Source organism: Cydia fagiglandana, chromosome 25, assembly GCF_963556715.1.
Source record: "Cydia fagiglandana chromosome 25, ilCydFagi1.1, whole genome shotgun sequence".
NCBI lineage: Eukaryota > Metazoa > Arthropoda > Insecta > Lepidoptera > Tortricidae > Cydia > Cydia fagiglandana.
The window spans coordinates 4,064,888-4,082,276 of NC_085956.1; the positions used below are offsets into that span (position 1 = coordinate 4,064,888).

The window sequence follows — 17,389 nt, forward strand, 5'->3', positions numbered from 1 at the left end:
GACGACTGTGAGACTTAAGCCAAGACTTAAAACAAAAAACAATTTTTTGTTTTAAGTCTTGGATTTTTGGAAGTTATATGATGCAATGTGACCATTATTATATTTGCCATACTTCTAATAGGGGGAAAAAGGGGCACCATACTTGAAATAAAAAAAAAATATTGTACACATTTGCCACCGCCTACAGGTATGGCATTATGAGATTTCCATTTATGATCACACAGAAAGTCTTGAAAAAAAATTACAAGATGGTACAAATCGTTTAGCAATAAAAAAAAATTAACTCCTTTGCGGCGGTATGGCGGCCATTTGGAACCATCCGAAAAGTATGGCATGGTGATGTCCATGAATAGCTGCTCGACGATGATCACCTGTGCATTTGCTTGGCACAAATGATTTAATTGTTTTTTTTTTATTAATGTGTTCGCCTCAGTATGGCGGGCTGTAAGTCACACCGGAGAAGTATGGCATTACGCTACCGCCTACTTCTTTTTTATGGACTATCGGAAAATACGAGGATTTTTGTGGTACAAATCGTTCGACACTCGTATTTTATCCGACACGTTCGACTAACGCCCACGCGATTGGGCCGCCGGTACCAGCGCTATGACCATCATTTTTCTTTCCTTCATTACGTGCTTAGACCCCTGACGAACCGCCATACTGGTACAAATGATCCAGTAAAATGTGTCACTATCTCCCGGTCTATATGTGAAGGTTGGCGCTATTCTATAAAAGTACTATAAATCGATATGTTGATTATTTTTCCATCAGTTTTCACGATAGGCAAGAAATTACTAATATCGAAATATACGACACATTAATTTAGTCAACCGTACAAATTAGTGACAACGCCATCTATTACTAAAATCCCAAACTCAAACGTACCAAAATACGGCGGCGGAGGCACGTAGTGTTGTGCCACATCGCCCGCGATCATCGACTGTGGTGTCGATACTTCATATTGTACCAATTGCATCACTCCGCACGCTTGCATACTTTCACAATTAAAAACTAGGCTTTAAAATAAAACCTAAGCAACTAAGATTTAAAAAAAAACACAATCAAGTCCGTTTTCCCGTCATTTTGTTTTTATTTTATTGTTTTGTCGAAGGAACTTTCAAACTGCCCGCCATTCGCGTAAAATCGATATTTACACCCTCTCTGTAAAGAACATTGACCTTTTCATTGAATAACAAAAGCGTTTGCTATATTTACATTGCAAATTCACTGACTGATTGTAATATGACACATTATAAAACACTGACGCGGTTATATAGTTTTAAATTCGGAATAAAGCGCACTGGCATTTATACACACTTGTTTATAATCAGTTAAAATAACAATGCTACCAGTTTTTTTTTTAATTTCAATACAGCACATTGCAAATAAAAAATGCCAGCATTACAATTAGTTTTTCACGTTGATTTGATTAAATATACAGTGTTATTAATATTTATTGTAAGCGAATTAGGTTATGTGGTTTTGACAATGGAGGAGTTGCGGGCATGCGCGCTGGGTAAGATGCGGGGGTATTATTTCCATCCCTTTTAACGTGCTCTATTATGGAGACCAAATAAGTGGGACCTTCAGACACATATCAATCATTAATGCTCATAAATTACATGTAAACTGGTTCGTTTTAGATAACGATTGACACAACATATAACATCCCAGGTAATAAGGTATTAAGGAAAACGAATAACTTATGGATTCTACTTTGTACTTTTAGTAGGCGTATAAATACTTATAACAATGAGTCTGGGCAAAAAATGCAGGTAGATTCTTTTGTAAGTGAATCTATTTTTTTTTCTGATTCTACATGTCTTGTATCGTTCTTGGTGTACGTGGGAAGATTTTTTTTGACACGCTATTGAATTGGCGGTTTTGTGACATTTTTGCGACAGTTTCTTTGTATTGGAATGGTCGGTAAATGAATGAAACGTCTAAATTTATTAGTTTATGCAATATATGTGTTCGAAGGACCGGAAAAGATATTTTTGACCTGTCTCTTTATTGTTATCTAAACCATGTCTACGTTTTATTGTTATCTAAACCATTCAGATGGACAAGTACCTAAAAGAAATTATTTATATTTTACATTTATTTATGATAATATTGATAATCACCATTCATTCATTACAATCATTACACTTATCAGACATACCATTATTGCGTCTACCAGTGAGTAGATTAGGTAGTCGGTGGTCGTGGGGACAGCGCCGGCGGGGTGTCCGGACTGTCCGCCTTTGCAGGGGGCGAAGGACCGGAGTTTTCTGGCCTCACTTCTCAAAAGACTTAGACATACCACTATTCCTTCTACCAGTGAGTAGATGCGTCGGTGGTCGCGGTGGTAGCGTTGGCGGGGTGTCCGGCTTGGCGGGGAGTTTTCAGGCCTCACTTATCAAAAGACTTAGACATACCATTATTCCTTCTACCAGTGAGCAGGTTCGTCGGTGGTCGCGGTGGTAGCACTGGCGGGGCGACCGGCTTTGCGGGCGGCGGGGGGCCGGGGTCGTCTGCTCGCGCGTACGCGGGTGAAAGCTTGTGCAGGCTACTTAGTACTGAGACAGAAGGTTCCTCTTACTATCGTTTCTTCTACCAGTGAGTAGATTCGTCGGTGGTCGCGGTGGTAGCGCTGGCGGGGTGTCCGGCTTGGCGGGTGGTGGGGGTCCGGGGTCATCCGCTCTTGCGTACGCAGCTGAAGTCTTGTCCAGGCTACTTGGTACTGGGACATAGAATGTTCCTCTTACCATTGTTCCGTCTACCAGTGAGTAGGTTCGTCGGTGGTCGCGGTGGTAGCGCTGGTGGGATGTCCGGCTTTGCGGGCGGCGGGGGTCCGGGGTCATCCGCTCTTGCGTACGCAGCTGAAGTCTTGTCCAGGCTACTTGGTACTGGGACATAGAAGGTTCCTCTTACCATTGTTTCTTCTACCAGTGAGTAGGTTCGTCGGTGGTCGCGGTGGTAGCGCTGGTGGGGTGTCCGGCTTGGCGGGCGGCGGGGGGCCGGGGTCGTCCGCTCTTGCGTACGCGGCTGAAGGCTTGCATGTGCAGGCCACCTGGTACTGGAATATATAAGGTTCAAATTAGCCTGTTTACTACCCAACGTTTTTAACTAATCATGTAAATAGACACAGCTGCAAAAGTCTATATCCACTTTATCAATGGAATTCAATTATAAAGTATGGACAAATTAGGACAATCGGAACGGGATGTATACAAAAACAAGTTTAGTAACGTCAGTGGGGAAGACACTCCTGACTTCGGCAAGCTCGGCTCCGTTCGGCTCAGCATTGCTCCGAGCAATTATAATGGGTTGGCACCACTTGACGTCCTTTTGCGTGCACGACCACAGATAAGATAATCACTTGAATTTTGACAACCGTAAACAGCCGAAAGGGATAGTGCCATAAGTAAGTTAGAAAGGAACAGCATGATTCGTCCGTGAATCGCTGTCATGGCTCCTCTACACGATGGGCCAACGCCGGCCACTCCAAGGGACGCATTTATGCGTTAGAGGGAGCAAGTGATATTGCTATCTCATTCTACCGCATGGCTGCGTCCCTTGGAGTGACCGGCGTTGGCCCATCGTGTAGAGGAGTCATCAAACTTTGGTTTGGTAGGAAGTGTCCTTTCTGTACGGTAGTATGTACTATTAGTTATTCTGTGGAGAGACAGTAGTCAAGGGATTCGAAGCGTTTGCCCAATATTAAAAATTGTACTTTTAAATAGTTTTAATCATCATTATCATCATCATCTCAGCCATAAGACGTCCACTGCTGAACATAGGCCTCCCCCTTGGACCTGCATTCGTACCGGTTGGAAGCGACCCGCATCCAGCGATAGTTTTAATAATTGTAATATATTATACATAGATGGTCAAGTTTGTCAGTAGAAAAAGGCGCGAAATTCAAATTTCCTATGAGACGATATCCCTTCGCGCCTACATCAAATTTGCCGCCTTTTTCTACTGACAAGATCTGCTTGACCAAGTATATTTACCTTGTGCAAATCGGAAGTGACGGAAGCGCTAGTGTCGCACTCGGGGCATGGGGGCGTCGGCGAGCTGCGCGCTGACGTCACGTCCGGCAGCGACATCGCGGCTGTAATGGAAAGGGATAAAGGTCAGAATCCTCTGTACCCTACATAGAGTACCTAGTACAGTCAACTATAAAAATATGGGTGTAGTCAACTTATTCAAAAATATGTGCCATAGTTCTTAATTCGCTGATATAAGGGCTATGGGATATATTTTTCAGACTTAGAGAATATAACCAACGGAGTGGTCATTAACAGGCGTTCCCTTCTGTCGAAAAAAGGCGGCCAATGGTCAACCACATGTACACATGTATGGACTGACGTTTATTTGACATGGCTATGTTGACGTTACGCATACATTTGATGTGTCCCTCCCCCGCAAAAAACGGCAGACTATTTTGTACCGAAAATTATAGACATGGCGTCTCTATTGGTTATATCCTCTAAGTTTTTAGATGATTTGTGCACCCATATTTTTACAGTTGACTGTAAGAGCTCGTTCCCACTATGTCGGATGTCGTGGCGATTTTTAATCGTGTGTCCTTGCCGCTGTTCTCACTATGTCGGATGTCGGATCCGGATTTCAATCGGGTGTCGGCGGTACTGTTCCCACTAGTCGTCTGTCGTGCACGATCGCAGCTGGCGTGTATTTTTCGAGTGGGTAGCGAGGCTTAGTACAAGATGAACGTCGACGAAATGTTTGTGGTTTTGTATTATTTGCGAAAGAAACGATTAGAGGCAGTTAAAAAAAGGAGATATTGGGTACACCCAATTCTCAGGGAAAGATTTACCTTAGGAATATTTCAGAATTTGATAGCTGAATTAAGAAGTGATGAAGTGAAATTTTTCAATTATTTTAGAATGTCTATAAGTACATTCAACGATCTACTATCTCGGATATCAGGATGCATAAACTACAAAAATACAGTATTTAGGCGGGCGAAATCGTTCCGACATCCGACAAAATGTGAACAGCGCTATATTCACTCGTACGCGAGCGAGATACGACACGATTTTTTTCCGGGCTGGGAGGGCTGGCAAAACGCACGACATTTTATGTCGTATCCGACACAAAATCGTTGTCGGACGAGTGTGAACAGCTTCATATAAAATGTTCTGCCAGTGGAACGTACGATTAAAAATCGCCACGACATCCGACATAGTGGGAACGAGCTCTAAGTACCTACTCATGGCGGCACATACTGCAAAGCCACATGAGATGAGGTACAATACATTACAGTCTAAATAATCTGGAAAATCTTAAGAGTGCTATTACATTTCGGGGTTGAGCGAGTTTAGGTATTTTACGCGCTGCGGCAGGCCGTGCGAGCTCAGTATTCCGATCCCTTCTACCACACTCGCACTACAATGATGGATTAAACATTCTTGATCCTTCGCGAAGCATATTGAAATCAACCATAACAACACTAACTGTACTTAACTTATAAAGTCCTAAAACTGTTATTTAATAAGTACGAAAATACTAAATGCAGTGCAAATGTACATAGGGGCTGTTCATAAATTACGTCATCTATTTTTGACCCCCCCATCCCTCAAATCATCCAAAAATCATGCTTCGGATGACTCTGTTTCCTCCTACGTCATGCTACCATCATCCGATGTCCAGACCCCCTCCCCCCTCCTCCCATTTGAAACGACGTAATTTATGAATAGCCCCATTCTCGTACTTATGAACGTATATTACTCGAAAGAAATTATAGGTACTCGCTTATTTACAAGAAACAAGTTACAAGAAACTGAAGATACACAGGGTCTGATGATGGAGCTGGAAGGTGGCCACGGGTACCAGTCTATCATGACGACCGGTCTGGCCTAGTAGGTAGTGACCCTGCCTGCGAAGCCGATGGTCCTGGGTTCGAATCCCAGTAAGGGCATTTATTTGTATGACGATACAGATATTTGTTCCTGAGTCATGGGTGTTTTCTATGTATTTAAGTATTTGTATATTATATATATCGTTGTCTGAGTACCCATACCCATAACACAAGCCTTCTTGAGCTTACTGTGGGACTTAGTCAATCTGTGTAAGAATGTCCTATAATATTTATTTATTTATTTATTTATGTAACTAAACCACTTCGTGTTTGGGCTCGTTTGATTCGTCTCAACAAGATATTTGACACTGAAGATACACAGGGTCTGATGATGGAACTGGAAGGTGGCCACGGGTACCAGTCTCTCATGTAACTAAACAATTTCGTGTTTGGGCTAGTTTGATTCGTCTCAAGAAGATCTTTGACACAAGACGGTACTCAGGGTCTGATGATGGAGCTGGAAGGTGGTCACCATTACCAATCAACCATACAACTAAACCACATCGTGTTTAGGCTCGTTTTATTCATCTCAACAAGATCTTTGACACTATATAGGTGATACTCAGAGTCTGATGATGGAGCTGGAAGTTGGTTACCGGTACCAATCAACCATGCAACTAAACCACTTCATGTTTAGGCTCGTTTGATTAGTCTCAACAAGATCTTTGACACTAGGTGATACTCAGAGTCTGATGATGGAGCTGGAAGGTGGTCACCGGTACCAATCAACCATGCAACTAAACCACTTCATGTTTAGGCTCGTTTGATTAGTCTCAACAAGATCTTTGACACTAGGTGATACTCAGAGTCTGATGATGGAGCCGGAAGGTGGTCACCGGTACCAATCAACCATGCAACTAAACCACTTCATGTTTAGGCTCGTTTGATTAGTCTCAACAAGATCTTTGACACTAGGTGATACTCAGAGTCTGATGATGGAGCTGGAAGGTGGTCACCGGTACCAATCAACCATGCAACTAAACCACTTCGTGTTTAGGCTCGTTTGATTCGTCTCAACAAGATCTTTGACACTAGGTGATAAACCAAACACGAAACCCAAACACGAAGCCCAAACACGAAGTGGTTCAGTTATGTGATAGACTGGTACCCGTCGCCACCTTCGAGCTCCATCATCAGACCCTGAGTAGTATCTTGTGTCAAAGATCTTGTTGCGACGAATCAAACGAGCCCAAACACGAAGTGGTTCAGTTACATGGTAGACTGGTACCCGTGGCCACAGTCCAGCTCCATCATCAGACCCTGAGTACTAACTTGTGTCCAAGGTCTTGTTGAGACGAATCAAACGAGCCCAAACATGAAGTGGTTCAGTTACATGATAGCAGTGTTGGCAAAAAATCAATTCGAATTGACGATTGACGATTGAGAATTGACCGATCAATTCGAATTGACGATTGACGAAACTAATTCTAAATCTACTGATTGAAGATTGACGATTACTAATCGTTAATTCGAATTGATCGGTCAATCCTCAATCGTCAATTCGGATTGACGATTACTTTGTATGTACCTACCTAATGTCCTTTTTATTTAGGCCATTTTTGTGAAACTGACCAAATGCGTTCAAAAGCGGTGTCTGAGTTTACCAAAGGTTCCGAAACATGTTTCCGACGGCTATATGAAGGATGTCCTTTTTGGAACATTTTCGGGACTTTCCTTGAAATTAACCGATAGCGTTCAAAATCGATATCTGAGGTGCCCAAAGGTTTCGAAACTTGTTTCCGAGGGAAATATTGAGAGATGTCCTTTTTTGGGACATTTCTAGAAATTACCCGATTGCGTTTAAAATCGATATCTGAAGTAAACAGAGGTTTCTAAACGGTTTACCCTTGAATTGCCGACAGACATTTCATCGAATGTTATTTCGAAGACAACGTTTCAAGTATTTTCATTTCATCGACAAGTTATTGCGTCGAAGAATCGATACTAGTAAATTTAAATCGGGGACTTTTAATTGGTACTTGAGTTATTTTGTATATGGTTTATATCGTGGTATTTCTTTACGGGTTTTCTTATTTCATTTTGTGTTGTATTTAATAAAATTTCTTACGCGTAAAATTACTTCAATTTGTAATATTTCTTATCGGAACAAGGCTGTCATTTTCATTTTGACCAAATTATAAATAGGTATAATTTAAACCGTTCATTTCTGTGTAGGGTCGCAGTTCTAACCTAACCTAAACCTACTTTGATAGCCGTTCGTTTCTGTGTGGGGTCGCAGTTCTAACCTAACCCAAACCTACTTTAAAAGCCGTTCGTTTCTGTGTGGGGTCACAGTTCTAACCTAACCTAAACCTACTTTGAAAGCCGTTCGTTTCTCTGTGGGGTCGCAGTTCTAACCTAACCTAAACCGACTTTGATAGCCGTTCGTTTCTGTGTGGGGTCGCAGTTCTAACCTAACCTAAATCTAAAATTCTTACAACAGAAAAATGTATAAATGTATAGTACGACATATAAAAATGTATTAAAGTAATACGTCGAACAAATGAATTGCGATGTTTAGTAGTTGTACGAATTAAAATATTTTGAAACGAATTAGCGATCAAGTAATATTCGTTGAATAGTATTTCTACGCAGTAAGAAAAATTGAAATAAATAGTATATGAAACAAAATAACGCCAAACAATATTACTAGTACTAACGTTTCGATGAATCGTTGTCGATGAAATAATATTCGATGATAAATTTGTCGGCAAAACAAGGGTACACCGTTTCTAAACATTTTTTCAACTGCAATATTGAAAGGTGTCCTGTTTTGGGACATTTTAGTGACATTCTTTGAAAGTGACTGATTGCATTCAAAATCGATATCTGAGGTGCAAAATATGGTTTCAACGCCAATATTTAGATTCTACACTTTAGCCGCGTACTTACTTTACTACCTGCATTACGCCACCCTGCTGAAAAAAGGTCATTTTTCGGTATTGCCGTCAGAAACATGTTTCGAAACCTTTGGGCACCTCAGATATCGATTTTGAACGCAATCGGTTAATTGGAAGAAATGTCCCATAAATGACCAGAAAAAAAAGGAAACTCCGTCTGTATTGCCGTCGGAAACATGTTACGGAACCTTTGGAAATCTCAGATATCGTTTTAAAGTGCCAACGATCAATTTAAAAAAATGTCCCGAAATGGAAGGGACATCCTTCAATACTGACGTCAGAAACATTTTTCGGGACCTATGGTCGACATCGATTACGAATATGAACGTAATTGGCCAATTTCGAAAAATGTCCCTAAAAGGGACATCAGTCAATACTGACATCAGGAACACGTTTTCGAACCTCTGGGAACCTCAGATATCGACTTTAAGTCCAGTAAGTAAGTCCCTAAAAAGGACACCTTTGAAAACTAATCTTAGGGAAGGGAAAGGGACCCTTTCTTATCTTAGGGAAGGGGAAGGGGTTAATCTAGATTGAGAATTGATTTAATCCGAATTGAGGATTGATGCGTTAATTCCAATTGATTCAATCGGATTGACGCGTCAATCAGAATTAAATCAATTCGAATTGATCAATTCGGATTGGTCAATTCGGATTGACGCGTCAATTCGATTGATCAATCCGGATTGATTTAGTTCAGATTGATGCCAACACTTCATGATAGACAGGTACCCGTCGCCACCTTCGAGCTCCATCATCAGATCCTGAGTACTATCTTGTGTCAAAGATCTTGTTGAGATGAATAAAACGTGCCTAAACACGAAGTGGTTCAGTTACATGATAGACTGGTACCCGTGGCCACCTTTCAGCTCCATAATCAAACCTTGTGTATCTTCAGTGTCAAAGATCTTGTTGAGACTAATCAAACGAGCCCAAACACGAAGTGGTTTAGTTGTATGGTTGATTGGTACCGGTGACCACCTTCCGGCTCCATCATCAGACCCTGAGTACTATCTTGTGTCAAAGATCTTGTTGAGACGAATAAAACGAGCCTAAACACGAAGTGGTTTCGTTGCACGGTTGATTGGTACCGGTGACCACCTTCCGGCTCCATCATCAGACCCTGAGTACTATCTTGTGTCAAAGATCTTGTTGAGACGAATAAAACGAGCCTAAACACGAAGTGGTTTAGTTGCATGGTTGATTGGTACCAGTGACCACCTTCCGGCTCCATCATCAGACCCTGAGTACTATCTTGTGTCAAAGATCTTGTTGAGACAAATCAAACGAGCCCAAACACGAAGTGGTTTAGTTGTATGGATGACTGGTACTGGTGACCACCTTCCGGCTCCGTCATCAGACCCTGAGTACTATCTTAAGTCAAAGATCTTGTTGAGCCGAATCAAACGTGCCCAAACACGAAGTTGTTTAGTTGCATGGTTGATTGGTACCGGTGACCACCTTCCGGCTCCATCATCAGACCCTGAGTACTATCTTGTGTCAAAGATCTTATTGAGATGAATAAAACGAGCCTAAACACAAAGTGGTTTAGTTGCATGGTTGATTGGTACCGGTGACAACCTTCCGGCTCCATCATCAGACCCTGAGTACTATCTTGAGTCAAATAAATACATATAGAATGTCAGGTCGTTTCAAATATTTTTAATCCTGTCCGGTAGTTTACTAAACTGTACCATTATAAATTATAATACTATAAAAACAGTGCTAGGATCAAAGTCTCTCGTTGCGGTTTACACGCACACAGTATAGCGTTTTACACGGCGCCCGCCGCACACAATGATAAAAAACCTCGTCGTCGCCGTTGAAAATGTGCGGAGCCGACCGACACACGTCCTGCCTGTACAAGCTCTGCCGCGGCACTGAGCTGGCGAGCGCGCGTCATCGGTAATATAGAGTAGTTTTCAAAAAATTGCCAAAAAATTATAGTAGAATTTCATAAACACTAATGTATACCAACAGTATAAGCAAACGTTGCAGATTGCTTGAATATGAAAATGACTTCGATATTAAGTAGATTTTCGTAGAAATTGACACTTGTTTCGGAGAGAAAATTGAGTTCGTTTTACTTTAATTTTCTCTTTCTCAAAGGTATGTAGGAAAAATATCGTTTGATATGCCTAAAGTACAGGGTATTAGTAATACAAAATAGCCAGGTTTAGCAGAGTAAACTTCTCAACATTTCCAAATAAGAGCTTGCCGTTTAGTGCTTCACGCGGTTTTTCGGAAACGACCATCAGAAAAAAATTCATTACTAATTTAATAAGTCCTTTTTCTAATATTTACAACGATATTTAAAAAGATAAGAAGACGCTTTTACTGGAACAAGTACTCATTGTTTCTAATAATGAGCACAAAGTCCTGAATTTTGTCGACTAGTATCATCAATTTTGCATTATTTCGACTTTTCTTGTAAGAGCGCTCTTAAAGGAATAGAAATAGAAAAGAAACATTTATGTATTTTATTCTGTTTTTTAGTACTTGTTGTTATAGCGGCAGCAAAAATACATCTGTGAAAATTTCAACTGTCTAGCTGCAGCACCCCATATAACCATTCCAGTTGCAGAATCATCAAAGTGGTAACTAAATGTCAGATGTGTCGTAACAGAGTCCACACAATGTGTCTAGAATTGTTTCGAAACAAAGTGTCGTCGCCGTGTCTACACTTTTCCGTAACAAGGTGTCGACACATTTGTGTGCACTTTGCGTGCGGTTTGCGACTAAATCTGACAGCAAATTTGTGACAGCAAATGTCAATATAAAATACCTCTTGAAAACCAAGGTTTGTCAAACTACTATTAGTGTCTCGTGTGCTCGTAATTCTAGTAAGTCATCATGGGCGATGCGAATGATAAAAATCGACCAAAACCATATAAACACCCAACACCCGTCAACCTTTTACAGAAAAGTTTTTAAAGAAATGCAATACGCTACTAGGTCAGGCAACGAATGCTCAATAAAGTTGTAGAGGGAAATGCTCAGAACACAATTTTTGGCTCCTTAACTTGGTTTGGACAAGTTAGGAGGTGAACATATCAAAAGTCCTCGGCCGTAGCCTTTGAGCGGGGGGGGAGAGAGGGGGCTTTGAAGGTCCCATTTTCCGGTTTTTCGATTATATCTCGGAAACTATGCATCGTAGCGACATGGCCACTTATAGAAAATTAAAGTTAATTTAATTTGTTACAAGTTTATTTAGTCAATTTTTTCCATATATTGAATAGTTTTTGAGATATCCGCTCTTGAAACTTTATTTAGGGCTCTCAATTTTATCTTGATCTCTACATCAGTGAAGGTGCTAGGCCGTGTTCCACAAAATTTATAAACAATTTTTTTAGGGTTCCGTACCTCGAAAGGAAAAAATTGAACCCTTATAGGATCACTCGTGCGTCTGTATGTCTGTCCGTCTGTCACAGCCTATTTTCTCGGAAACTACTGGACCAATTAAGTTGAAATTTGGTACATATATGTAAATTAGAGACCCAAAGACGGACATATAACGTAAACAAATTGATTTTATACCCAAAAAATGACCATTGCCCCCCCTTTATCTCCGAAACTACTAGGTCATAAATTTTGAAAAAAATACACAAAATAGTCCTTTACCTATCACGATTATTAAGATGACAGGAAAACCTATTAGAAATGTGCAGCCAAGCGCGAGGCGGACTTAATGTACGGAACCCTTAATACGCGAGTCCGGCTCGCACTTGACCGGTATTTTTTAAACTCCTCTTGACGCTTAACCGCTGAACCGATTTCGTTGAAATTTGGTATAGAAATAGTTTGCGTCCCGGAACAGGACATAGGATAGATCTTATAACCAAAATCATCTTTTGAAGGTGTGAAAAGTGGCGTGAAAATTTGTACGGACAATCAATAACCGCTGAACCGATTTATATGAAATTTGGGATGGTCTACAATTCTACATCTTTGATTTAGTTGAAAATGATAAAAAACATGACTTCAAACCTAAACTTAAACAGTAAGTATTAACTTCAAGAATTCAATTCTGAATTCCGCCCTGCACCACATTTCACACCTTTAAAGGATGATTTTTGACATAACTTATCATGTCCTGTCTCGGGACTCAAAATATATGTACCTTTAAATTAAAACTGTTCAGCAGTTTAAGCGTGAAGAGGAGTTTAAAAGAAAGTATTTTAATAAGTTTATATGTTTTTACTTCGGAATGGTGTCAATGTGATACCATAACTAAATTTGGTACTGTGAATTTATACGAAAACGATACCAAACATGGCCTCGTAGCTTTACTGATGTAGAAGTCAAGATAAAATTGAGAGCCCTAAATTCTTATTACTTGGCCTAACTTGTGTAGAAGGAAAAGGAAAAATAAAAGTCTTCGGCAGGAATATAAGACACAAATATAATTTTTAGAGTTACTATTTCAACCATCAAACATAAACATACCTTGATTATATTATTCTAGTGAGATACGCATATATAAACAAAAACATTAAAAAAATTACAAGGTCGAAATGTCACGGAGCTTGTGTGAGTTATATGTGAAAAATAAAAACTTTTATGACAAGAAAATCTGGACACAATTTAAGAATCATCCAATTGCGTCGAGGAATCATCAGTATTTTTGCTTGTTTCATTACCTCCTTGCTTCTTTTTTTGTCCTTTGTATTCTGTAGCAATTGGTTAGATCTGAAAATAAAGATAACTTGCGTCGTCACGGATGTCGATTTATAGGTTTTAGGGAGTGCAGAATTCGAAAATGATGACCATTTTATAATCCAAGATGGCGGCTACGCATGTTGTCATAAAAGTCGTCATGAATATTGTTTTATAGGTTTTAGGACGTGACAGGTCCAACAATAGGGTATATTACTGCAATGTTCTGCCGCCAGAGTGCAGCACTACCGACTCAGTAAATTCATAGACTAACTTATACATACTGTGCCTTAAACTGTTTTTTGTCAAGTTTTCAAAGACAATAAATTATGACATTGATGCATCAAGGCGGTTTGTTAACAAGTGCCTATCGGTAAACGCGAAAATCGAAATTTAGTTATCCGCCTCTTTATCGCTCGAATATGCGAGAGTGATAGAGAGGCAGAAACCGAACCCTCGATTGTCGTGTTTCACGATAGGCGATATGTGAGTGACGTAGTGACGCATGTTTGTTTACTGTATGTGTACTACTAGTGCCACCTACGCAGAGCTTTGCCTAATATTCCCTATTGTCTACATCACTGTAATTGAAGTCACAGGCCTCCATGGGCTACGGTAAACGCTTACCATCAGACGGGCGGTGTGGTTGTTTGCCACCAACATGTTAATTAAAAAAAAACTCCACCATATCGCCAGTTAATAAGTACTTATTTTGCGAAGCTAATGACATTTGTCACAAGAAATACGACAATTGTCACGAAATTCCGACACAGAACTCAAGAATTACCGAAAGTTCTTTGAAATCTTGTGACAATTTCCATCATTATCATCATAAACATCGCAAAAGAAATACATGTTTTTGCCGATATAATAAAGTTTTTAAAAATAATACAATGATGGTGACAAACAGGAATACGGCCCGCCCGATGGTAAGCGATAACCGTAGCCCATGGATGCCTGTGACGTCAGCAACAATGAGACTTGTCGAAATGTCGCACCTGTCACGTTACGTCACATTGTCACGCCAGGGAGTACATCTGAAAATTGTGTGTTCCCATTTGTCCCCATACCGATAAGGTGGGAAAAAATGGGAAATATTTACATGCAAATCCTATTCCATCTGTTCCCTACGGAGATAAATGGGAATACATCCGAAAATTGTGTGTTCCCATTTGTCCCCACCCCGATAAGGTGGAAAAAATGGGAAATATTTACATGCAAATCCTATTCCATCTGTTCCCTGCGAGGATAAATGGGATTACATCCGAAAATTGTGTGTTCCCATTTGTCCCCACCCCGATAAGGTGGGAAAAAATTGGAAATATTTACATGCAAATACTATTCCATCTGTTCCCTGCGGGGATAAATGGGATTACATCTGAAAATTGTGTGTTCCCATTTGTCCCCACCCCGAAAAGGTGGGAAAATTGGGAAATATTTACATGCAAATCCTATTCCATCTGTTCCCTACGGGGATAAATGGGAATACATCTGAAAATTGTGTGTTCCCATTTATCCCCACCCCGATAAGGTGGAAAAAATGGGAAATATTTACATGCAAATCTTATTCCATCTGTTCCCTGCGAGGATAAATGATAAATGGGATTACATCCGAAAATTGTGTGTTCCCATTTGTCCCCACCCCGATAGGGGGGGGGGGGGAAATGGGAAATATTTACATGCAAATACTATTCCATCTGTTCCCTGCGGGGATAAATGGGATTACATCTGAAAATTGTGTGTTCCCATTTGTCCCTACCCCGATAAGGTGGGAAAAAATGGGAAATATTTACATGCAAATACTATTCCATCTGTTCCCTGCGGGGATAAATGGGATTACATCTGAAAATTGTGTGTTCCCATTTGTCCCCACCCCGATAAGGTGGGAAAAAATGGAAAATATTTACATGCAAATACTATTCCATCTGTTCCCTGCGGGGATAAATGATAAATGGGATTACATCCGAAAATTGTGTGTTCCCATTTGTCCCCAGCCCGATAAGGGGGGAAAAAATGGGAAATATTTACTTTCAAATCCTATTCCATCTGTTCCCTGCGGGAATAAATGGGAATACATCCAAAAATTGTGTGTTCCCATTTGTCCCCGCCCCGAAAAGGTGGGAAATATTTACATGCAAATCCTATTCCATTTACGTACAAAAATGTCCCCCTGTCAACTTTCAATCGAGATTTAATCGATAATTTATTCGATTAATATTCAGATTAATGCAATTTCAATCTATGTTAGGTCGACTAAATTAATCGCGATTAAAATATGAGGATTAACTTTTTTTATTCCACGGCATGGCTCTTACACTTTGAGAATATCTGAAAACGAATGAACACAAGGAGCCATTTTGCAAATCCAGTAACTTTGTTATTACTTTTGACAGCGCGTGTCATGTGTCAACACAGAGTCGACACAAAGTCGAAACATTTGCGACTACTTTGTGACTGCAATATTTCTCAGCCTTAAACCATATTTATACATCATAATTAACAAGTTTCGTAGTATGTAAAGCGTTATTTCTGTTATTTAAGTATAGTATACGCATCGAAGTACTAAAAATGCATCAAATAATATAGTTATGAACACAGGCACTGAGAAGTAAACAATTTCATTTCCGGCTAAACTAACACAATGTGGTGGCGCGTTGATTATATTACCAATACCAATTATTATCAAATCACTCGAGCAGTTTAATTCCCCATAATAATTTAAGTCCTATTGTAATATAAATGCAAACAATATATAATTACGTCTTGTAATCCGTTTTAGAGATGGCGTATTAATGTCACTTATTTTTATTTAAGCATTTTTCCATCTGACAGTTTCCATTTGACAGGAACGAAATGAACGAATGAACGAATGATTTTGGCATAAAGTAGTCGCAAACCCGAAACAATGTGTGCACACGGCGACCACACTTTATGTCACTTTGTGTCATGTGTCGACCCTTCCCCATTTCTGGTAACTGTGTCGACACGGCGACGACTCTGTGACTGGAATTGTGACCGAAACAGACGGTGTCGACACAAGATGTGTCAACACCGCGTCGTAACGGCGACTAGAAATGGTTGTATGGGACGGTTCATGACATCAACCTGGTGACAGACAGACAGACAGACAATGGAGTCTTAGTAATAGGATTTCGTTTTTACCCTTTGGGTACGGAACCCTATAGCAGAGGCGTAGCGTGGGGGGGGGCTAGGGGGGCCATAGCCCCGGGCGGCACATAAGCGGGGGCGGCAAACACGGAATAAAAAAAATAAAAAATTAAGAAATTACGATTTTCAAATCGTACTGATGCGATGGTACCTAGCACGAACGTCGCGCGGCGGCGGTGTGGATGTCGAGATCGCTGCCGGCCGGGGCGCGGCGTTCCGAGCGCCCGCCGAGCTTATACACGAACGGACGAAAGAGCTTAAGGGTCTGTTTTACTGTACAATAATATTACTCCTTATTTTTATAACTTTAAACCTTATTTTGGAATGTGTGGGTTTTTTATTTCTCGAACTTATGTCAACTGTTTACTGAGACAGTAATGACAACAAACAAATTTGAAGTTCGTCATTTGTTTCGATTTTGAGAACAGTGCAACAAGTGCTAAGTGCAACTCCTACGGAAAAAAATAATATGTAGATTCGATTTGCAAATTATTATTTAATTATTGTCGAAAGGTAACTACCTAATTATTTTTATTGTATTTGAATGTTGAGTAATTAAATATTTCTAGTTTGAAAGTTTTAGGCGTATGTGCGTAAACTAGGTAACATTTCTACCTTAGTTAGGTACCGAATAATTAGTAATAGGTAAGTACCTACATAATATGAACCTGTTTTATTTTGGAAATACAGTGTAATCTCGATAACCCGAACCTCGTTAAGTCGTAATTCTCAGTCATTAACATATATCTTCTCAGTACCTAAAATACTTAAATCGAAAAAACGCGGTAAATAT

The 17,389-nt window shown here is 40.2% G+C and overlaps 1 protein-coding gene across 1 annotated transcript in view; it reads right to left on the reverse strand.

The window, feature by feature from the left end:
* The window catches only part of LOC134677130 (uncharacterized), a 69,829-nt gene that overhangs the window by 34,768 nt on the left and 17,672 nt on the right, over positions 1-17,389 (reverse strand). The window contains exons 2-3 of the mRNA XM_063535589.1: positions 4,002-4,102; positions 2,920-3,064 (exon numbers count right to left, since the gene is read on the reverse strand). Of these exons, the coding sequence (XP_063391659.1) occupies positions 2,920-3,064; positions 4,002-4,097 (241 nt within the window). The 5' untranslated portion in view covers positions 4,098-4,102. The remainder of the gene's footprint in view (positions 1-2,919; positions 3,065-4,001; positions 4,103-17,389) is intronic.